At 36.9% G+C, this 24,683-nt stretch overlaps 1 protein-coding gene across 2 annotated transcripts in view; it reads left to right on the forward strand.

Moving 5' to 3' along the window:
* PKN2 (protein kinase N2) overlaps positions 1-24,683 on the forward strand; it is a 60,110-nt gene that overhangs the window by 12,465 nt on the left and 22,962 nt on the right. For both annotated transcript variants that reach the window (XR_012043603.1, XM_072869065.1), the window contains exons 2-3: positions 12,369-12,669; positions 20,924-21,075. Coding sequence is in view for 1 of the 2 variants with exons in the window: in XM_072869065.1 (XP_072725166.1) it covers positions 12,369-12,669; positions 20,924-21,075 (453 nt within the window). In the remaining variant the exon portion in view is untranslated. The remainder of the gene's footprint in view (positions 1-12,368; positions 12,670-20,923; positions 21,076-24,683) is intronic.

Raw genomic sequence — 24,683 nt, forward strand, 5'->3', positions numbered from 1 at the left:
TAGTCAAGTACATCTACTGAGAATTCCTGCAAATCTGAATTACAGCAGCAATGAGCATTTTGGTGGCATATACTGGGAATTATCAGAGATGCCACTTCCTCCCTCAGGGTTAGCAAAAGGAGAAGGGAAGGGCTGGCTGTGGTTCTGGCATCTTCAGAAAATGAGGAGAACCTGTGTCTAGGCAGAAGCATTGGCTGTACCCCAGAATGTTTATAATAATGCCAGTTCATTGCATCCTGGCTAGGTAAAACAGTGGGACGGGTGTGAAAAAGAAACCGGTAATGCTCAGGGAGGTCAGAGAAGCGTACAGTTGAGAGGATGCTAGCCTGAGCTAAATATAGTATCTTATTTTGGAAGATGGTGTAGACAAATTGAGACTGTACTTTATTTTTATGTAGTTTAATTTCTTTTTTTATTATAGAGACTGCTTTTTATTTTTCTCCTGTGACTCGACATCTTTAATAGAATGCTTGAGAGAGCCTCAAAAAACACACACCACACCCCCATCCACAAACCGCCCTGCCCTCCCTGCCCCCCCCTTCAAATACAGCTAGGAAATAGCCACGACCTCCTAACATTTAAGTTTCTACCAGAATATGCTGGTCTCTCTGATCAGGTAGAAGAGGTCTTCATGCTGGTATTTTTCAATCAAAAGTTAGTTTGTATATTTTTGTCTCCTAAAGATGACATGCTTTAGATTAGACAGCTCATTATAGAGGAATACATAGTAGATACTCTTGGGGATGCAACAGGTTAACTTCAACCATAAATAGCTTCTGACTGCAGTAATTTCTTTCTTTAGCTTAAAGGACTTTTTCCTGAAGGCTTTGCTGAATGTCATATCTGGAGTATTTTTTGTAGCTCTTGGTTATTAATAAAGCAGAATATTCTACTTCTGTTTAACAAATTTTTCATGCTACAGTTTCGATTACTAACTAAAGGTTTTCCTCAAGCTGCTAAGTAAAAATGCTTCTGAACTGGAATGAAGTGGAAAACTCTTAGCCTTGAAGAAGAATGTCTTGAAAGTTATGAGTATATCAAAATCAGTTACACTGGAATTTGGCAAAAAATATTCCTAGAACGTTTTTTTAAAATTGTAAGTGTGTGTGTGAAAACTACTGTGTATATAGGCCTTGTAAAATAGGGCAAGGCTTTTAATATTAAAAAATGGATCAATTTAGGATAAACAGAGGTTAAATACCACGCTCAAGATTCCATTCACATGATTGGTGCTGGAAAACACATAGAATGCATGTGTAATCTTACCCACTCTGAAAAAGGAAGGGCATTGAAATCACTAACAAGTATGCCTCATTGTGGGCTTTCTGAATACTCAGCAGTACAAAAAGCAACATATCATTCCCCTAGTTTAATGCAGTTGTAAGGTGAGAACTTTTTGCCATTATTATGTAAATTTGGGTTTATAGCATATCCTTTAAGATTTACTTTTATAGGCACATCTATACGTGATGCATTGAAAAGCTATTGTTTTATGCTGCTTTATTTCTGTTATGCTACAGGTCTCATGGGTGCATTGGTTATTTTGAAACGGGTGCTTCCCATTTTCAATTTAGCTGATATTGAAACTGTGCTGGTAACAAGAGCTAGATGGAAGAGTCCTACACAAGTATATAGCAAAACAAGAAACAGCTTACTTGGGAGATGGTACTGAGACTGAACATAAAGAGTAAAACTTGTTAAATGAGCATTAAGAAATCCTTCAGCTAAAATCCTAGACTTTTATTCAACACTTCTCACTGTCAACTTTATAAATGTCAGAGTTTCATTTTGGGTCGTAAGAAGGTAGATTTGGATTACTGTACTGCAGGTCAGTGGGGGATCAGGGCTCCTAAAAACTAAGAAAATGTAAAAAGTTTTTAAAACCAAAACTTTAAGCAGATTTGCATTTTGAAATGTAAATGTATTAAGAATTTTTTTGTAATCCACATAATCAGTAAGTGAAATCACCTGCCTCTTTTTCATTGCTATTGCATATAAAGCAGTTAAGTCAGGAAGCTTTCTTTTTGCTTGTTGTAGGTCAAGACAGGCTTCTGTTTCTTCATGATGTCTCTAATACCTAGGGAATTCTTAAACAGCAAATGGATGTTAAGAGCCAGTGAGAAATTTCCTACCATATTTTAAGGGTCAGAGAAAGAAGGGTTGCAAAAACGCTATTCAAATGTGTCACAGCATACATCAGTGATGCTCTGTAAAAGTCTCAGGCAAATGGGGATGTGAAGTAATGCTTCTATAAATAACTCTGTGTTCATCCATAAACTTTTACTGGAAACGCATGGAATGAGATGCTTGCATCTCTGCAAGCGGAATTTTGGGTGTGGCAATACTTATCCCCAACAGTGAAAAGTGATCTTTTCTACTGACCACCTGTAAAGATGAGAAAAGGATTTAAGGAGGCTTTTCTATCCTTCTTTTACTGCTGGAGATGAAAACAGGAGCAGCATTTCCAGCTGGTTGGAGTGTAGGTTGTGAACTTAAGTAACTTCAGGTATAATAGGCAAAACTACTGTGAAAGAGTTCTCAATCCTAGAGTATAAAGACATAGTTCCTTGGTATAAATACAAACGTACATCACTTTCCTGTAATAACAAATTCAGCTACCAAGCTGGGGAACCCATAAGCTGTGGTGAAAGCACTGTTGCACAGTCCTAGAAAGCAAAAAAATCTGGTTCCTTCACCAAGATCTAGTATTTAGCCACTTGGCCTGTTGCCTCATAAAACAGATGTTAGTATTATCTCTGATATGTATTGCTGCATTTATAATGTACAAAATAGTTGGCTGCTAAAGATGATGGCTTAATTAGAGTGGAATGTAGACTCTCAGCTCTTCCATTAGTTTTGCAATGGCTAAAAATAGCTCCTGTAAAATATAGTAAAGTTAAATGGACTAACGTATCAGTTGTCTGTGCTGAAAGCTGGACTTGCCAGAAACAAAAAGATTTTTTTTTTCAAATCATAATTATTCATCCCAGAAATGGAGATTCTCATACATGGATCACACATGTGCTTTTCAGATTAAAGGAATTAGTGTATTGTTCTTTAACAGTGTCCTGACACTTCTATGTGTTATTGAGAAATTTCTGTTTACTAGCTGAGGATTTCTTTTACGTCATTTCAATGATTTAGGATTTTTAATCTGCACTGAAAGAACAGAGAAGTCCCAAATTGTACTGACTTGTTCTTGTGGTAAGGAGTTTCAGCATTCTTCTCTTGTAGTTTAGTTAGAATGTGTAACACTTACATACCACCGCTTACAGATGTGGCAATAGCTGATACTGTAATTTGTGGATGAGCAGAATGGTCAATGTGTTGCATTATCTGAGATAGATAATAATACCTTTTAATTAGGTAATAGTAGCTATTATCTAATTCATTTTTATCATAATAGAAGAAAAGCACGTTACAAATGGGAGTGGACCTGTTTGTCATAAAGTATTAATATCTGGGGTTTGGGTTCCTTGGAGTTTTATTTTGATATTTCTGTGTAGTGATTAAAACTTCTTCACAAGCAGAAATTTAACCACACAAGTTTATCTTAATGTTAACATTACAGCCGTTGAAAATGTATAGTTGCAATGTTAACTTTACGTTAAGGTGAGTATATTTTTTGGATGCATTCCCAACAAGCTATCACCTTTGTACAGTGTACGTTGTATTGGAGGAGGAGTTATCAAAGTCATAAGGGTTGTGACTCATGTCTGTTGAATGACCTTTTTACCTTTGAAAATCTCTTCTACCAAATTAAATATCATATCCTGTAGCTTAGATAATATAGTAGTATTATTTTTTTCAACATCTTGAGCTATATGTGTCATATTATTCTGCTCCAAATGTTAGACAAAATTAGGTAAATATTTTATATGAAAAAAACAATAAAAGTATTTCTATCAGGGTGACATCAAACAAAATTATACTAACTTTCTGTAGCAGCAGAAATGCTTTATTTTAGGTGTTTGCTTTAACACACACTTCAACAGATATCTTACTAGTTATATTTTATTTGGGGAAGGGGGAGAGTGTTTCTGTCTTGTGGACAGATTACTAGTTTCTGTATTACTAGTACTTAGAGGCAAATTCTCAACACAACATTTGCATGACCTTAGCTTTATCTTAAATAGTTTTGTTTCTTCAGTAAGTTATGTTGGACTTCAAGCATTTCAGAGCAGTAAAACAACTGCTTGCACCAAGCTTGAGCTTAATGTAACTACAGAGGAATCAATCAAGTCAAACTGAGACAAGTCTAGTTATAAGAATTTCTCTCAAAAAAAACTTGGTTTAGTCTCTAGCAGTAATTCAAAATGAGTGCATTAATTTCTAAAAGAAACAGATACCATGCATACCCATGTGTAGTATTTGGCAAGAATATTAAAGTATACACTTTATTTTAAAAGTACATGCTGTATATATTCAAGAAATAATTCTAGGCCATTAGGATGAAGTTGTTTATATATTTACATGGTACAGAAAATTACAGATGTTCCCATGAAGAAAACAATAACTCCATGTTTATTTGAAAGTGTTTAAAATAACAAACAAAACAACTCCAAAACCCACCAAAACCTAAGTCCCTTTCAATGCTTATTTTTGCTACCAGTTTTAAAATTTAAGGTATTTTTTTTTCTTTTCCAAAGCAGCCTCAAACTGTCAAACACACAAAAATAGTAATTTCTCTGCTATTTACCATCTTCACATTTTTATTTGTGTAATGAGATCTTAAGAATTTTTCCCCAAAGTATGTCTCAAAAGAAGACTTTTCCAGATCAAATTTGGAAAATGCAAAACAAGTTTGTGCACGGAACTCCTGTGTTGGCAGTAGGAGATATGACACGTGCATGTCCATTTTCACTGTCCCATCCAGTATGTTAGATCTACAGCTCCGGTTCAGAATCTGTGACTAAGGGACTTATTTTCTTAAAATATATTGTGCTTCTTTGAACTTGCTTCCCTTTCATTTATTGAACTGTCAATCCACCTGGTTTTCCTCATCTTTTAAACAGGGGTGTGTGTATTTATCACATTAGGAATACATCCTATGATAATGTTACAGGAATTAGATGAGAAATTATCATTTCAGTGCTTCTACTGCATGCATCTAGGTGAGGCTGCATTTTCGGGGGAATTACTTCAGTCTTCTTGGCACAGTTCTGTGATACATCATTATTGGAGATACTTCTAGCATGCAGTATGGTATTAACAGTGCATAAAATCTTTTCCCTGTATCTGTAGCTCGTTTATATTTTGGCATTTAATAGATCTTCTACTACTGTGTGTGGTCTGCTTCAAACCATATTAATTATGTAAAATGCCATTTTCTTCTGAATATGTATTCTGCTTCTTTATCTTGTTATACTAACTCAGTTACTGTAGCACCACTGATAATCATTGGTACTTCACATGCACTTAGAAATTAGAAGCTAAATTAAAACTAAGACAGCAAGGTCTCATCGAGAATGGAGGAGTGGCATTGTTATAGGCATAATTTCATATGCTGATCTTGTTCCTGGACACATATACATAAAAGTTCTGACAGCAGGCCCCATTAATTGTAACGGGGATTTGTGCTGTTTCTTTTGCACATCTGAAACTAGAGAGGGTAAGGTTTGTTTCCACTGTGCTGGGCTCCGTTGGAATTTTTTCGGCTGGGAGTAGGAACTTGAAGTTATAGATAAAAGTTCGGAAACCGCCAAAGTGTCTGTACCAGGCCTGTTGACAGAATATCTAGTCACGCTTCTTGGATACTGTAGCCACCTGCTGATCTCAGCTTCAGGTGCTCGCTGCCTGTGCTGTGCCACAGCCTCTATTGAGTCCTCGCGATCATGAGAAAGGAGATTGTGGGGATTTTCTTTTAATGTCATATTTCTTTGCAATCCCTCTTGCAGGTCCTTCTCCTAGCATAAAACCATCAGGAGCTGCTGCAATGAGAAGCAGCTGAAGGCAGTATTTCTTAAAATGTTTTCCTTCCCTTCCATGGCGAGGAATCTCTCTCTCATGCCCCTTTCTGTAATCGGCATTGGCACAGCACTGCACGGACACAACTTCCAGTTCTGTAAGCAAGTCTGTGCTGCTGTTGGAGCACCTTTTGGGGAGCGTGCTCTTTGTGTTAGTAAACACTGGCCTAATCAGGGATTGTTTGTGCCTGGAAGCCTAGATGGTAGCAAGGAATCCCCAGGGAATTTTATTACCTGTTTAGGTGCGGTGTTCTGGCTGAGGCAGGCCATACAGCTTTTCATACAGCTTTTCATACAGGTGCTGTAGGACTGAGTGCTGCAGCCCAGCAGCTATCACGTGATTAAAAGCAAACACTCCTGCTGAAGCGTTCATCTGAAACTGTGAGAGAGGGGCAGAGGGGACCAGGTGATTGAGGACTGTAAGTTGGACATCCCTATTTTAAGGAACTTTTTTTTTTTCCCAAGCTATTTCATCTCTTATAGATGCAGCCAGGCACTCGCTGTTTGCACACAGGAATTGAAGGCCGTTTAATCAGTGTCCTACTTGAATTCATCCACATATAATGCAATGCACTACGGATATTTGTGCCTGAAACAGCCTCTTGTTATAAAGCAGAGAACTGTGACTTAGATTAAATTTAAATCCTGATTTGCGACATGTTAGCACAGCAAACTAATGCCAAAATCTATTAAGCCTCCAAGGTTTTTTTTTGTTCTTGACATTGGGTGAGTGCTGAGATCTTGACCACAATCACATTTGCTTCTGGGCAGGAGGAAATAGTCCATGTAGTTCCAGTAATCCAGACAAGCCGTCACATCTGGTTTTATGAATGACTTCAGGGGGGAAGGGAAGTTTGCAATTGATTAACATTGTTCTTAAAATCAAAGACTACTGTAGTTTTAGGAATTACTATAGAGAGCTTCAGGGACCTTGGCAGTTCGCTCAGAAAAACAACTTTTTCTTTCTTTCTTTCTTCTCCACCCTCCCCTGATTATTCAGAAAATTATACTGAGACCTAATAGTTCCAAATCTGTACTTCCAGCTCTTCAAAATGAAATGAAAAATTAATAAACATTCAGTCTTTCTGGATTATGGGGTTTTTTTTAAATCATACATAAGATGAAAATCCTATTTTTATATTTGAAATGAGTATGCTTGTATTAAATAGACAAGCATTTTTTATTATACTTGTCAAACAGGTTTTCTTATTGTTTAATTGTCTGTGATTGTCTGTTGAAATGGTTACTAAAATTCAAGAGCATATAAAAATGCTAATAGTTTTAGGAAAAAATATACACAGTTTTACTGTGAGTTTTGATATGGTCTTTTCTTCTTCCCCCCCCCCCCCCCCCTCCTGAAGGCAGGTTGAGTGTGTGCTAGTAGCAAGTCAATGTGAAGTGTAAATAATATTGTGCATGAGTACTTATCAGCTGTTAAGCATGCTGTAGTTTAAAGCTCCACTTACCTTTCTATAACAATTCTTACCAGAAGTCAGCAATGTGCATTCTTGCCCTATTCAATATTCTCTATGGTGAATACATGGTATAACACAGTGCAGCTGTACTGTGCTCTTAGGAGCAAGTCTTTGGGAGTTATTAATGCCCAGGATTTTAGCGTTATCTTTTTCTTCTAGGAGGTGGCAATTTGAGAATCTCATTTTGAATAGGAAGTCATTCAGTTTACACAACTGAAGCAGATTCTGGGATATGTTCAGCTTCATGATACTCTCTTCTATTCAGCAGTACCATTTCCATCGTTCAGCAATTTAGATGTTTTATTCTTAAATGAGAGTTTGGGTGGTAAATGCAGTTTGGCAAAGCACCTGCTTCACTGATTAGTTGGCTCAGAATTGACCTGAGGAAAAAGTGCGGGGGCCCCCATGGGTTTTCATAAACAACATTACTACTCTCTTTTACCGCATCAGCCAGAATAGACTTTGTGTATTATTAAAAGACATGCTCAGACCACTAACCATTATTTTCAGCAACTATACGTAGAACACTTCCCAAGAGTACAGAGATTGAAGGCTGGCATCTTGAATTCATCTGTGCAAATAGATAGTCTTTGAGCCAGCAATCAAAGTGAGGTTGAGTCATTAGGCCATTGCAGTAGGAAAGCTATATATGTGGGTTCCTTTTTTCTTTTTTTTTTTTTTTTCTTTTAGGCAGTAGTATCTAATTTGTGGTCCTTGATAGTTTATGGTAGTAAACATAGCTTTGGTTTCCTTACATGCTGAAATGTTTCAGAAATCTCCAGTCTGGCTCATAAACATGTATTTTCCCATTGCAAAGAAGTATGCACCACTGCCTCTAATTGCTTTCCCTACAGCCCAGAAGCAGGTTGTTGGGAGCAGCACCGGTGCCTGCTGCCCTTTGGCACTGCTAGGGCAAAGAAGTAGGTCACCAGCAGTCTGCTGTGGCACGAGGGAGAGAAGGATGCTGTGCCGAGTGGTCCAGTCCTGGTACCACACAACAAAGACTGGCTCCTCTCTTTTAACCAGCAGTCAAAACGCTACCAGAATTAAAAAAGAAACTAAGAATCAATAACTGGCCGCCCATTCTTTTGTCTTAGATTTTAAAGCAGTGAGGCCTGTTCTCTGTTTTGCCAGCAGGAGTGGTTTAGTCATTATCTGCTTCAAAGCATTTCCACTCTTAAGATACTTTGTTAAATGATTCTGGGAGGGAGAGTGAAGGAAGTGGCTGTGCAAAATCCATCGATGGTTTCTTGGCATAGAGAACATGAATGATTTCTTCTGTCTTTGCACCCTGCCTGCTTGAGCAGTGCAAAGGAAAGGACCTGGCTGCCGCCTCCAACCGTTGTTTCTTTTGATGTACTTAATTTTCAGGTTGAGGAGACAGAATACCTACGTCCTAATGGATGTGAGGCTCAGCCTGGGATGGAGTTTGTCCAAATGGGGAAAAGAATTTTTTGAAAGAATGTTCAGCTCTAACAAGAGACTTGCAATAGGTTGTCATCAAATAAAGCTGGAATATCCTGTGTTTTAAGTCACTTCTCAGTTTAAAAGTAGAGTTTGAGTTTGGTGTTTTGGGAGGTGCTTTTCTTAAAGAAAAAATCCTACCTCACTTCTCTTACTCAACTATTAGACGTTCTGTCCAGTTGTGTCCATCTTGGTATTTTCTCCATTTTAAAATGGAACCTTGCTGAGCCTGTTCATCTCTCTGGCATGAGGATCTATCTCAAACCTTCATTGCATCCCAGCAGCAAAACGTGTCAGCGCAGGAGCAGAGCAACTTCTTTTGCAGAACACGCTCTTGCTCAGCCTTCAGAGCAACCTCCAGGGTCACTGAGTGCACGGTTGCCTCCTTGGAAGACGGTTTATTTCACGGTGACCTTTGTGCTGGGTGACACATCTAGGTAACTGAGTGACAGGATACTTTCAGCTCAGAAGTATAATTAACTCTGATATATAACAACTCTGGAAGTATAACAACTCTGGATGACAAGAGAGACAGAAGGAGTATCATCTGTGGCTTTTGGGGTGATTAAAGATGAATGCTTAAATGCATACGCAATGTGACCAGCTTCCCGTGTTAGCATCCACACTATTGAACTCCTAGCTGTCTCAGAAGCAGATTGAAGAAGACTCTGAATCCTGAAACCCTTAAATCCAGGGGCAAAGATGCTGCTGAGACTGCTGAAGCTGAGGAGAACTTTATCTTAATTATTGGATATTTGGAATGCAAATTACTAATGATCATGGAGATTTAATTTAGTTGAAGACTTGTTAGAGACTCTATATCTGGAACAAGGGCTCCAAAAACCTGTTTATGGAAGAACATAACATCCCTTTAACAGGTGGGATGTAGGGCTTGTAGAGGGATAAAAATCTCCCCTGTAACAAAATACTTTATTGTTCGATAGATAAACAATTAACTGAAGTCTCTTTGGGAAACCCTAGTCAAGAATATTTCTGAATTATTTATATTTTAATTACATTGTTCTGTTTGAGAAGTTCTTGGCATAATTTTAGCATACTTCAGGTGCTATTGAAATACAGAATAAAGGGGATTTTTTTGGTTTTGGGGTTGGTTGTTGGGTGTTGTTTGGTTTGGTTTGGTTTGGTTTTACATTTACCACTTGTCTTTCTCCTGTGAACTTTGAAAAGTGTAATATCATGCTGTGAAGGAGGTAGATGATGAGTTTATTTCTAGGAAGTTTGCAGAACAAGTGCAAAGGAATATGGTTTAAAAATACACACATTTTTATTTACAAACACTGTTTTTATCTCTGTTTTTAAAGGCTAACTAGTAGTATACTAACCTTGAAGCTCTTTTACATCCTAAATTTTTATGTGTTAGACAGTCAGGGAAATCAAAGATCTGAATCTAGTTTGGATATACTTATTACATAAATTGTTTGCTATACAGTTGCTGTATGAATTTCTTTTCAGTTTCAGTTGTTTCTCAAAACAAAACACTCAATGCATGGTGGTTGGTTTCCATCATTATGGATATGAACCTTTGTACTGGTTGCTCATCACTATTGATTACTCTTTAAAAAAAAAAAAATTTGATTCTTTTTATATGCCTATATATGGAAACAATGTCATGTATTTGCCAGTACAACTATTAATAGCCTTTCTACATATGCATAATAAATTATTTATTTTAATCTGCACTAACAGAAATGTACTTACAGGAATCACAAGTGCACTTCAAGTATAAACTTGCATGATTTTTTTCACCTTTCATTTCTTACTCAGTTTGTCACTTCTAAATTGCTTGTTTGTTGTCTTTTTCACTGATGGACAAATTCTGTGGCAAGATGGTGATTCCAACTACTTTCAATATTTAACAATCTTTGAGTTGCTAACTTTTTGTACAAAAAGTGGCAGCTATGGGTAGAAATGTTTTAATAAGAGGGGTTTAACAATGATTTAGTAAACTTGTAAAATTATAGTTGAGGACTAGTAGATTGGATCTTGCTTATGGAAGGCAGTATCACTGGAATGTGCACAGATTGCAATAGTTTGACCAGCATTAGCTGTTGACGTGTATGACCCAGGCACAACCTTCATGATCCTCATTTCCCCAAATTCCTTTGAAAACAAACACTGTGGACTCTACCTAGAGAACACACGTTCTGGGGTGTTCGTACAGTTTATTAGCCCGATGCTGTGCTTCTTGAACTCCTTCCTGAATGATTTCTTTTACTGTTTCCTCTGCTGTATTGTTGGTGTTTCCAACAGCAAATAGTGATGACAACTAATTTTACACCCAAAACTTTCGAATTTTTAATCATCCCTTCAAATACCTTACTGTCCACACAAATATTTCAGAAGTCTAGGCAATTCCTTCATTGTGTTTAAGAAAATTTACTGGAATTTTGTTATTTTGGGTAGTTACATACAAATCAGGCCACACATTTACTAAATAAATCCTGAATTACGACTGGATCAGATTCTAAGTTCAGGAGAACCCTTCTTTGATCTTCACTCACTTAGCTCTAGCTAAGACTTCAGGGGTAGGACCTAGTGTCTACTCATTGTTCAGGGTCCATGTATAAAACACACAGGAAGTGTTATTACGTATGTAATTAATTGTATTTCTACTTTATTGATGTAGGTTCTATAATATGCCCTTTGTACTCTTACTTCTCAATGATACTTAAACATATACTAGGCACAAGCATGACCTCATATGTACTGGTGGTCTGAAGACTTTTTATCCCTTGCTCCCTTACGGCACCAACTCCTATTTATCACTGCAACATTTTTTTTCCCCCTCATTTCAGCCTAGCTTGCCTGCACAAGAAAGTAAGATTTTATTTTGGTTTTTTTTTTAAAGTGAAAGGCTTTACTTGAGGGATTTAAAAAAAAAAAAAATCTAGCAAATTCATTTTCCAGTAAGATCTTGACAAATCTTTATAAAGATGCCAGTATTTCCTTAAACATTTGCAAACATCACTAAGGTTTTTTTAACTTATTTTACAATCTTTAAAAGGAGTCTATTCTAATGAATGTGTAAAAATTCATCATAGATAATAATTGTTAGAAGTTAGTCTTATTTCCTATATCCATTTGGTCTATCGAAACACACAATTAAATCTAGAAAATTACAAATGTGAGTCATTAGCTCTGAGGCATATAACTGACAGGCAAGCAGCCATGACAAATTTAAATCTCTTGGTGTTAAAAATAGGCATAGTAAAGATGTCACTAAATTTAAAATAAATCTGTTGTAAAATGTAACTCCAGTTAACATGTAATGTCTTGTGAGATCGTTGCTTTAGGGCAACATGAGTGTAGACCCATGGTTAGTAAATGGTCTTACAAAGTGAGTGTTTAATATACAGAGGCCTAAAGCCTAGTCATTTGTGTGCAGCATGCGTTGTCAAGAAGCAGTGTTTCCTGGTAGTTATAGTACTGTTTTTCTTTCTAGGGGGATGCCAAAAGTCTTCTAGCCTCCGAGAATGTGAGCACTGGCCAAAAGTTGGACTTTTCAGATACAATGGTACAGCAGAAGCTGGATGAAATAAAGGACCAAATCAAGCGGGAGATAAGGAAGGAACTTAAAATCAAGGAGGGAGCAGAGAACCTCAGGAAGGTCACAACGGATAAAAAGAACTTGGCATATGTGGACAACATTTTGAAAAAATCGAATAAGAAGTTAGAAGACTTGCATCATAAGTTACAGGAGTTAAATGCACACATTGTTGTAACGGATCCAGAAGATGTTGCAGGTACCATACATTATTGTGAAATCAGTTTTTCCTCTTAGCTTAGATAAACTGTATCCCGTTTCACTTGAAAAAAAAATTGCTCTGGGAATGAGCAAATCTGTAGCTGGTGAGTTTTTACTTATGTATACCTATTTGTTTTGATTCACAAAAAAGGGTCCAGTCCCTTTGAGTTTTAAATTGTTTTCTGGGCAGCGCTGTATTTCACAGACTATTTGATGATGCTCTAAAGACTAACTTAACATGTACCAGTTCTTCTCTTTCAGTTATTACTACATTAAAATACGTTCTCTATCACTGTAATATTTCCTAATAGCTTTTCACTGTATAAAAGCAAATTTCAGTAGCTCTTCCAGTGACTTTCTCTGAGTTACACTGTAGGCATCAGCGTTAATACACCTTTTTATTCTAAGGGAAGAAAAAATGATAACAATTGTACTTAAAAGTTTTGGTTTGGTTTTGTTTTATTTTTAACTTAAATCTAATTTTTTAAAACTGTTTTTCTGTTATGCCTTTTATCTGACTAAGTTATCAAACATTTCTTACTGTGGCAACGATTTGTTAAGTCTCAGGCTTTTCCACAATGAAGCTGCCATTTTAAAGACAATTTGAAATTGTGTTCACAGAATGGTTGTAATTAACGGTTTTAATTAGTATTTGCTGTGGCATGGCAGTGAGTCAATACTAATTTTGAATGTATTTTTTAAAAATACCAGGCTTGATATTTTAAGATGGAATGTTGTGAAAGTAAACAGCCCCTTTTCAGCTTTGTGGAATGACTTGGAAGATATTGCCAGCCTGGTGATTTCACATTGCACAGACTCTTCTTGGCAAAAAGTTAATAAATGTGCACAAGCCATCGAAGGTGTTTATGAAGTGAACGCTAAGCCTTAAGAAGCTTGGGCAGTAGGATAAAAGACTGCATCATCCTTGTGAAGAAGGGTTGGTTACAGTGAGAATTTAGGAAAATGCTGGCAGGTGATGTCAGCAATTCATACTATCTGCCGCCGTGACGTGCTGCAAAAGTGTTGAAGTGTCCATGGTGGCCTGCACAGTATTCTCTGTATTCTTGCATTTTTTGCTTTTGATCTTTGAGATACAAGGGGCTGGCGGGGGACGGGACACAGGACAACAGCTGGAACTAGTGAGGCAAGGTAGTTGCTGCAGCATGAAATGGGAATTAATACAATAATGTATGGTTCATAGATAGCCATTGGGTTTTTAGTAGGTATGAAGCATTCTGTTCCCTATCAGCTGAGATTTATGAAAATCCGCTTCAGTATTGACAGTAGTGTGGCTTTTAAAGGAAGAGTGAGACAGAAAGAAAATTGCATAGAAACTGTGTATAGACCAAATATAAAAATCTGTGCGGTCATAAATTTGTGAAGTTCATCTAGTAGTAGAATTGAAAAGTGGATGAGCACAGAATGCTCTTGTTGGAATGCCCCCTTCCAGTGTAGCATTTTAAAACTTTATCACAATGAATTAGTGAGCAATATTGTCCTTGTGCATGACTCAGGAAATGCAGTAGACCCTAAGAAAGCATTTACTAGTTATAAAGAGATGGTTTGGGTACAAAGATCTAAATAATGTTGTTCAGATCCTTAGTACACTTCTGAAAAGGCCAGCAGTGCCCGTTGCTTTTGTGAATAACTGTTAGCAGCCAGGCTCATCTTGCCTTGTGTTCAAACACCAGAGACTTCATGAAAGGCTTGAGGGATAAAACATCAAAGTTGATAAACTTATGTGCTTCTACCTGCTTTTGATGCATGCTAAACTTCTTAGTACTATGTTTTTAACTTTCATTCTGTTCAAAGTGTTATTGGTAGATTACTTTTACAGTCTTACTTAATTATTGAAAAATGCAAGAAAAACTTACTAATTCTGTTGATCTTTATATTCTCTGTATAGTTTCACATCAGGTATTCCTATATAAGACCCATTTTAATAGAATATATTGCATAACCTTCTGGGGAAAAAAAGTAGTCTTTAATTCTTTTAATATCTCTTTTTAGATAAAAGATCTACAAGCACCCACCCTCCAAAACTGAAATGCTTCAGTTTTTTTATACTGTTTGCCTTGTAATTTAATTGCCTGTCTCCTTCCTCATTCATGGTTGCTAATTCATGGAGGGAGAGTACTCTCAGTAAACATTCTGTCTGTCTTGAGACTGATAGGTGCAAGTTATCTAGGTGATACTCTGATTTTTAATACTGAAGTCTTAGGTTTGATTTAAGGTATTAGTGAGCTTGGCTTTTGCAAACTAAGGTCAGTAATATAAAACTTAAGACACACCAACTGTGTGGGTGTTTGTATGTGTGTGTGTATATATATACATATACACACACATAATATTCAGCAAATACATGGACACATAGCTCTAAAGATCACTGCCATCTGAGAGAAGATACATCTGTGGAGAGGTGACAGGTATCTCAGCTGGGAATTCTTGCCTTTGCTTAGGATCGACAGTGAATTTACTGATGAATATGAGAGCTCCCTGAATAAGTGCATTGTCTCCAGAGGCTAGCTTTATTCTAAGTTACAGCTTTTCACTTTAGCTTGTGTTTGACCTTTTTCTGGTCAGTTAGTGACAAATTATTTAAAAGAGAGAAGGAAATATATGGGAAATCTTTAGACTGTGCAGAGCATGAATGCTGAAAATAGGGTAAAAAGGCTTCAAGAGCTGTGGGAGTCATGGTATGTGTTATCTTTATGTACTTCAGTAATTTTTCAGGGGTGGCCCTATGTTTTCCCCGTCTTCTAGAGTATATTGTGTAGGTTTTTGCAGGTTCTAAGTAGCAAAGTCAGGACTGAGATCCATTGAGAATTAACACTGAGAGAATCATTGCCTATAAGATGATGATCCCTTTGACCTGTCAGGCCTGAACTCTGAAGATTTTTGGACTGTTTCTGTTGACTGGTTGAAAGGTCATTGTGATAACTTGGAAAAGTCATTTAATCTTTCCTTGTTCCTGTATCTGAAAAGTGGGTGTGAACATATATTTCTAAAGTGCTCCAGATCTAGAGCTGAAAAGTGCCATGCAAGCTGTTGTGACTCTTACGTGGCTTATGGTATCAAGCAGTAACTTACATTACTTTTTTAACGAACCACTAATTTGTAGTGTAACTTCTTTGTAATCAGCACAGTGTAATCGATACATGTTAAAACCATTAAATGTAGCGTTAATGAATCTACTGTAGAAAAATGTTTTTTAATAACATTCCATTTCAAGCAAGTTAAGATGTTTCGATGGTAGTTTGCCTAGAGCTGAAAGCTTTCCATGTCCTAATGCTATAGGAAATTATTTTCACAGCTATTTGAAGAATTGGTATTAAACCTTAACCAAAAAGTGCAGTTTGCCAAAAAGCTATATTACTGAATATGAGAGTAGATTTGGCAGCGGATGTATGATTCGGAAACAACTTTTAGCATAATATAGGTGTACTTTACATTATGGGGTCGCTACTGAATCTAGATTTGTTTTCGAAGTGGGACTTTGTACCCAGGTCTGCCCTTATCGTGCAGTGTATTAGTCATACTAGGACGTGGAGTTTTTAAATTTATAGGTCAGCACTTAAAAGCAAAGCAGAATGCAGGAACACAAAACAAGTAGGACGAGCCTAGTGACCATTACTGCTGAAAATCTGAGAGATTTAAATGTGTAACATGGGAGTGATTACTTCAGTCTTAGGGATGAAGAAATTTTGTATCTTAAAAACATACTTCTACACAGTAGCACAGATTAAATTGATATTCTTTTCATGTGTCCAAAAAGTAGCAGTAGAGATTGTGGATTTTTAATATGACTCAGTGAGGTGTAAGATTGAAATAGCTTACCTACAGCAAGTCACTTATTTAATTAGGCATATAGTTGATATGTAGGATATATATAAATTTGGAAATTAATCTGTTCCATAGAGCTGAAGTAAAGGTGGATAGGGAGGTGAGATGATAGAAAAACCTTTGAGGGAATTGAGGCTGGATAAAACATGGAGAACAGGAAATCAAAAAGACGAGTTCATGCCTCTTCTTCCATTCTCCTAACTAACTTCTAAGCTATCCACTTTACATCACATTTGGTTGTAGGGGTCACAAAGAAAATAATTTATTTTGTTTAAGAATATGACTAGCTGACGGCAGGGGTGAGAGAGACTGTTTTGGGAATTTTTGTCCCTACAAATGACTAGGTTAATCTATCAGACACCAAAGTGTCCATATAAGACCAATTACTGGAAACTGGTAGAGGTAGCAACCAAATTGGTAGAGGTAGTGACTTTTTAGACAGCAGACTCTACCTACAAGGCTCATATCCATAGGAATTTCATGGTAACTTTTGGGAACCTTAATGTAAAATAACATTATTGAAGCAATTTGAAGCAATCTCCTGTCACTTGTTTAGTAGTTAAAATTAGCCATTACTGAATTGAAATTCAGTTGAGCTTCAGAAGTTTCCAGGAGGTCGGTGCTGGATGTTCTCTGAGTGCAGAAGGCCCACTGCTGCCTTGGACTGACTGATAGCTTAGTTCAAGTGCTGATGCAACCATCTGACTCCCTGAGAAAAGCCTGATGATGCCTCTTTCTTCCCCCCTCCAGTAATGCCTAAACATGTATCATAGGTATTTCTGTTGGATATGCCACTGATGAGGCTAACTGCAATTAAATATCCTCAAATAAGATTAAAATTAACTATTTACTAAAGGGCACTTGCTGCTAATTGAGTAGCTTAGCAGCATGCTGCAGTACCATCTGGGAACCCAAATTCAGAAAGTTACATGGGATCCTAGATTAACACACTGAGCTTATGGAACAAATAGCATACCTAGCATCTGGGGAAGAGTCCCCAAAGGAATGAGGAGCAGTCTCAGAAGAGTAGAGTTGTGTCACTACTCTAATAAATATAATTTAGATGGGAGTGCTGGTAAAAGGCAATTTAGAAGCAAGAAGATTTTGCTGGTGAGCACTATGCAAAGACTCAAACTGAAAAGGTTTTCAGAAGAGCAAAAATCATGGTTAAGATAAACATTTCAGAGTGAAAACTGCCATTGTCCTGATGCAATCCAGACATTAAAAAAAAAATCAGTTAAACCATCACTATTAACTTATTTTAAGTCTTATATTTTCATGAAAACAGGATATTGCAGATGCTAGGGAAGCAGTACCGCAGCTCTTCCAGCAGCCTGGATGTGTGCTAACAAGCCACACAAAACTCATTAGTGTTAAGCAACAGCATTCATAGTTGTTCAGCAAAAATGCTAGTTACTTGAAATTAAGTCAAGTTCACTTGAAATACATCTGTTACTTCACTTCATACTCCCTGTCAAGAAGAAAATGCCTAGGGGCACTAATCCATACTGCAGCAAAGCTCTTGCTGTCCTATGCAAAGTTGGACTTGAATGCATCCAAAATGGCAAGTCTTGTACTGTCCTTATTGACCAACAAATGCCGCAAACTGGAGAATCTCTTATTTTCTCCAGTCCCTACTTACCTACTTGAGTGAAATAACAATTTGGTATGAGTACTTAACTCTTGTTTAACTTTAAGCATATACATAAATCCCATTGATTGCAATTATCGGGGTGAACTTATTACTCATTTGTATTATGAAGATGACTGAATGTCTCCAGATGAGATTTGAGCCCCTCTGTATAGTGCTTTACACAAATAGATCAGAGATAACTAGCCATACCAAAGTGATTACAACGCCAGCAGACATTACAAAGAGAGAGGGGAAGCAGCTAATACAGATGTAGCTTGTAGTGCTGCTGCTAAGATTGTCAACGCTTTCCATAATAGGACCAGTTTGTCTGGCTGATTTAAAGCTTTAATCTGAATTCTTCTATAAGAAGCTGCCTCAGGCTGCTTACTGAATTGTAATGGGGTTGGGGGGGAAAAGGAGTCACTTGGAAGCCATTTCGGAAAAGCTGTTGGTAAAACTTTTTTCCTTAAAAAAAAAAAAAAATCTTTGTTAAGAAACCATATTGTTCCGTGTTTGGGAGTTTAGTGAACAGCTATTATGCCTGAAGGCAAAAAATTATTTCTTCGTAGCAATTAGTCCATACTGCAGAAAAGTTTCCTTTGCTGCTGGTTACTAACAAAGCATATAGTAGAACCATTTAAACTAGATGGTAGAGTGTAGTTCAGGTCCACAAGTGCAGACTAACTCTTGAGATTACCCAGGTAAGTGATGTGGTTACATCTTCACAGTGCAGACACGCAAAGGGAGATAATAACAGCTGCCTGGGCAACCTGAACCATGGTATCTCTAATTAGTCCTTGACTTGCAACTTGAGTGTTGTTTTAATGCAAAGGAAGACTGCTTGTGTGCATCTTTAAAAGCTGTGCAAACAGACTTCAGGAGCCCCACAGTCTTCCCAGGGATCATCAGAGGGCTGGGATCTTAAAGTGGTAGAGGTCTGCATCATAAATCTAAAGTTGGTAAATATTCATTTATACACTTAATCTACTTTACAAGGAGACTTGACACTGTGACTTTCAAGTTTCACATTCGTTCTAATTTTGAATAGATTATTAGGTGAGGATTAGTTGAACGTGAAGACATAAGTGAGAGGAAAGCATGTTGTTAATCTTTGTTTTATTAATATCAGATTTAAGGTAAAGCTGTTCAAGTGCAGTTTCACAGAGAAACCAAGCCAAAACATTGAGGAGAGGATGAATGACAAAACAGATGAGGAATAACACAGATATTTTTTTTTTTTATTTTTAAACATCTGGTATTTTCTGTACTGTCTTTAAGTAGTGAGGATGCAGTAAGAGTCTTGAAGTGGCTTGAAGTGAAGAGTGAATTAGCAGCAGAGGAAATTAGAACTTCTCCTTACATGAAATCTGTATGTAGCCTCAGCAAAAATTGCAATTTAGGAGGAAATTACACAGCAAACTTGAAAGTAAAATATATTAAATCTCCAAAACTAGTTGTCAGAAGCTTCTACAGAAGAAATATGAAATGGCAGATAAGACATCTCCTCCCCATGCGACCTCATAATTAATAATTTGTAAGTTACTAGTGCCATGCCTGTGTTTTCTAATAATTGAGGATTTCAGGAACTTGATCCATCATCCTACTTTTAATTCAAGGAAAATTAATTGAAATTGGAAAAAAAGTCTGTACTGTTGGTATCAGGTAAATACTATCTTCCAGGAGACCAACTAATGTCATTTGCCCATAGAGGAGGTATTCTCTCAGTTGTTAGGGTAGAAGAAATCAACGACAACAAAAAAAAACATTATTACAGTGGACATAATTTATCCTTTTTTACAAAAAGTTTGAGAGAAGCCATTAAGACTGTTAGGGAAGATAGTTAGCTAAAAGGACAGTTGTGTTGGAAATAGTTAAGTACTAGGAAGTAGTCCAGTGGCCACTTACTTTCCATTCGCTAACAGTTCATGTTGCAGAAGCTGAGATGTGAACCAGTGATTAATAGACTTTTCTGGAGGAAGACAGAAAAGTTAAGGAGTTTGAATATATAATTTGATTGATAAAACTAACTTGCATTCCATTAAATTAATCCAGCAAGATGGAGATCTAAACACAGTAATATTGTCAAACGAAAAAGCTTTATCCTTCCCACAGATCACAGTTGTTCAATAACCTGTCTGTCTATATATCCAATTATCCCAGGATTCTGTTATAATTCCAGAGCAAAAATTGTTCAGCTTTACAACTAAGGAAAAGGCTCATTTTATCTATTATTAATTTTGACATAAACTGTGTCTGCAGTGTTTACACTAGAATCGATGAGGATCTACTTAATATCTGTATTTAGACCATGCTCATTAGTATTGAATATTATTGTCCAAGTTTGTTTTTAAAACACTTAGATTTAAAATCAGGAGTGTAAGAAAGCTTAATGGAAAACTGCATTTTTAATTGACTCAAGACATTCCAGAAGAAATAAATCTCCTTTGAAATGAAAATAGACCTAGCTGCAAACCTGCCTATTTTACCACTCCCGGAAGTGATTCATGTGAATTAGGACATGTGTAGGAGTCACTAGGCTTTTGTGAGGCTTTTCATGTTAAGGCGCATTTGCAGTGCTGCTGCAAAGTAGCTCTGGACAGGAGGGTCAGTCCTAATACTTAAGTATGATGTTCCAGCTTTGCTTAATCTGTAACTTAATAGAATAGAAAAGTTTAGGGTGCTTTTGGGGGGAGGGGTTTAGTTTTTTGGTTTTGTGGGGTTTGGTTTTTTCTTCTTTTTTTTTCTGCACACATTACAACTTACTTTTAATTCACAGATTGTCCTAGGACTCCTGATACTCCAAATAGCGATCCTCGTTTTTCTACTAACAACAGATTGATGGCCTTAAAGAAGCAATTGGATATAGAACTGAAAGTAAAACAGGGAGCAGAAAATATGATACAGATGTACTCCAATGGCTCTTCAAAGGTAAGGCTTTGGAATGCTTAAAGAACATGAAATGTTTGTGGATTTTCGTATTTCTGTGGTGTGAATGTACAATGTATAAACAGTATGCAATTTCAGTGTTTTTAGTTTGGGGTATATTTTTGTTAAGTAGTTATGTCAAATGTGCTACAAATGTCTATACCTTTTTTTTTTTTTGTGGTTTGATACCCACTCAAGTGATTGTTTTATCAATTTGTCCACATGCAGTTCAACCTAAATAACAAATCCGGCTTACTAAATTTAGTACATCTAGTAATCTTTGATCATGTGTGATTCACTTAGCAGCAAAGCTTGGTATGACACTGACTGGTATCTGATGCTTTTCCTAGCTCCACTAAAAAAAAATATCCATTAGTTTAAAGTAATGTGCATGATAATTACACAAAATGTGGCATTGCCAAGTATGCTTCTGAAATGGTCATCTAGTTTTAGTTGGCAGTAGAAAGATTTGTACAAAATATTTGTTTTAATAAGATGTGTATGGTATTCTCATAGAGTTGTTATAATCTGCGTTAGTGCACATAAAATACACATAAAATACTTTTTTTTACACAAGCGTGGTATTCTAGAGGTAGCATCTGATAGCGTCAAACTGAAATTAAAAATAAAGCCACAGTTATTTCTAGATCTGAATTTTAAACACATGCTCACTTGCACTCACATGCTCACTTGATAGCACCAGAAGCTCTCCAAGGAGGAGGGGGTTGTTTGCTAACCCCTAAATGGGTTTGACTTATTACATAGTCCTAGCTGTGTAATAAAATTCATCATACACTAAGAATCCCTTAACTCAACTGAAAGACAAACCAAACCTTTTAAATGGGAAGAAAAAAACCCCACAACAACAACAACAAAACCCAAACCCATATTTTATGAGGATAAGGCAGTCAATAGTTCTCAAATGAGAAAAAAGCGGGGGGGGGGGGGGGGGGAGAGTGTCCTCTGCTTACCTGCCCCTTCACCCTTCATTAGTTACTCATTGCCTGTTCTTTCAATTTACTTTTACTAAATCATTCAGGAAATGAATTTCCAAACTAAGCGGAAACACAAGCATAGATCTAACAAATAGTATGTAATGTAGTAGCTTGGCTAGATGTTTCTGTGTTCAGACAATAGTAAATAAGTTCTTAAAACACTTCAATTTTAAGTAATGGAGCCAACACCTAGCTAGGTCAGTGAACTTATTAAAAAGAAGTGTTTGACCTGAAGAGTAGACATCCATGAATTGTGTTGCTACCCCTTATAATTGATACTAACCAGAAAGTGTTGGAAAGGAACTTCATTTTTCTGAGTGAATTTCTCCTAGGGACTAGTGGAGAGGCAGATTACTTTGTATCTGCCTACTGTATGACCTTCTTATACCTCAAAAAAATTACAGTGACCACTGCTCAATCACAGAAAAATGAGTTTAGACTAGATGGACTGTAGGTGCCATCAAGCTCATTCTGTCCCAGCAGCACTTCTGTTGAACCAGCTGGTACTTTGGTAGCCTTATCTGAAAGTGACCTGTAACCTACTAGCCTGGGGCAGATGGAAGAAATATCTGGAGTGCACCTTATGACTAAGGGCCTGGGAATGATGTCTATGCACCACAGTCCCTCAGCTCCTGGAAACCCTGGAGTGTACATCCTCTGGGGCCATGTACTTAACATAAGGTACACTTAAAAATAATAATCAGCTGACCCAAATGGATCAAAAGACATACATGAATTATGTTCCTACTAAACCCTCAGTAAGTAACCTTATAACAGCCTGCAAAAACTTAACTACACACTCCAGCTATAATATTAGACATTGTTAGCAGGCTTTGATCAGACTAGGTAGAAAGGATAAATTCTGGCTCACTTTATGATTGAGGCATGTAATTAAAATTGATGATTGAATCTTGTATTTTCAATTGGTAAATGCTTAAATCAGCCTACCAGATTGGGTGTATATAGTAACTGGGCTGGGGAGAGCAAGCTGGAAAACACAAAAGCATTGCCAGCTGCTTCTACAAACTGGATGGAAATGGTGCGTATTCATTCTCTCATGTTCTTAATACTCAGTAGTGAGTTAATTTGGCAGGTTTAAACTGTAGGCTTGAGCATGGTGATTATGTTTTAAAAAGGAGAGCTTAAAACAACTCAAGTGTCTGGATGAGGTGGGCAAAAGGGGCAGAAAATTCCCTGTTTGAATCCAACCCCGGTAATCCAGTAGTTCTTTAAAAACTAGTCGCAGGACCCTCTTTAAAATGTATGAAACTCTTTTGTGACCTTTATTCAAGTGTACTATATGATCTAATTTCAAATTTGTTGTATTATTTTCAGACCTAAACTTAATGGAGGGAGGTCATCATTTGTTTCTTAAAAATGAAAAAGCAGTCTGTTAATAGTAATAAACCCATCATCACATGGGAAGGCTTTCCCTTTATACTTACCCTACTTGCTTCAGCAACATTCAGCTCAACCGATTCGGACTTAAGTGTTTCTGAGATATTGATCATCTTTCCTTGGACTTGAGTGGATTCTCTGAGATCCCACAGCAGCTTTGCAGATCAGTTTTCCAGGCACTGTCAGTTCCTCTATGCTCAGGAGATGTCTTGAAATACTTCGTATTCAGCCTCCAACACTAAAAGAGCTGCTGAGTATAACGCATCCATTTTGATTCTGAAGATGGGATTTTCTGTCTCTTGAAAACATAAGGATATCTCTATAATCCTGAATTACCTCTGTTCTACACATTGAAGGGCTGATGTTGCCCCTGAGCAAGCAAATCCATTGCAGTAAGAGGATATGAGGGACAATCAAGAGCAGCAAGATCAAAAATAAGATAAAATTGAAGATACAAACAAATAAACACTTGCAGCATATTTATACATCAGAATGATGCATGGATAAGGTTTAATACAGTATTCTAGAGTTGCTTGTAATCTGTTACTTAGATCCTATACTCTGCTGTAGACAGTGGTTATTTCAAAAGTTGACATTTGTATTTGAGAAGGCATTTATTTAGGAAATTCAGTGTACTCATTAAATAACTGGATAGCTAACGTGGAATCTTAAAATATGAAAACTAGTGGTATCTCTCTGAAATGTTGATTAATACTAAAACTTAAAACCAAGAGTTCTGAGACTATGGTATGCAGAATTGGCACAATTTCTCCCCATGCAGCCAAAGCCTTTTTATGTGTATATCTTGGTGTATCTAGCCTGCAGAACATAGGGCAGCATTAAAATACCTGAGTGAGTAATACATTAGGTGCAAGGTCATAGAGGAGCTCTATGAAGGTAAATTTATCTTCTCAGCATACTGATTTTTCTTGCAGTATTCTTAATTGTGCCAGTATTTCTAGCTCTGGGTATCTGTGCTACACTGCAGTTCTTTGTCTTGGTTGTGGTAAGGGGAAGAATTGAATTTCTTTAAGTTCTTAAATAATTGATAACTTCATTATAAAATTATAAATATAAGTATAAACCATGTCCATGGGAAAGTAACTTATTAATGAGGTTATAGAGTGGCTACAAAATGAGTTAACCAAAACACCCTTTGGGCTATAACAAGTGTGATACTCATCTACACTGACTACTATTAATTACTGGGATTGATTG

The sequence above is a fragment of the Ciconia boyciana genome, chromosome 7 (genome assembly GCF_034638445.1).
Source record: "Ciconia boyciana chromosome 7, ASM3463844v1, whole genome shotgun sequence".
Lineage (NCBI taxonomy): Eukaryota > Metazoa > Chordata > Aves > Ciconiiformes > Ciconiidae > Ciconia > Ciconia boyciana.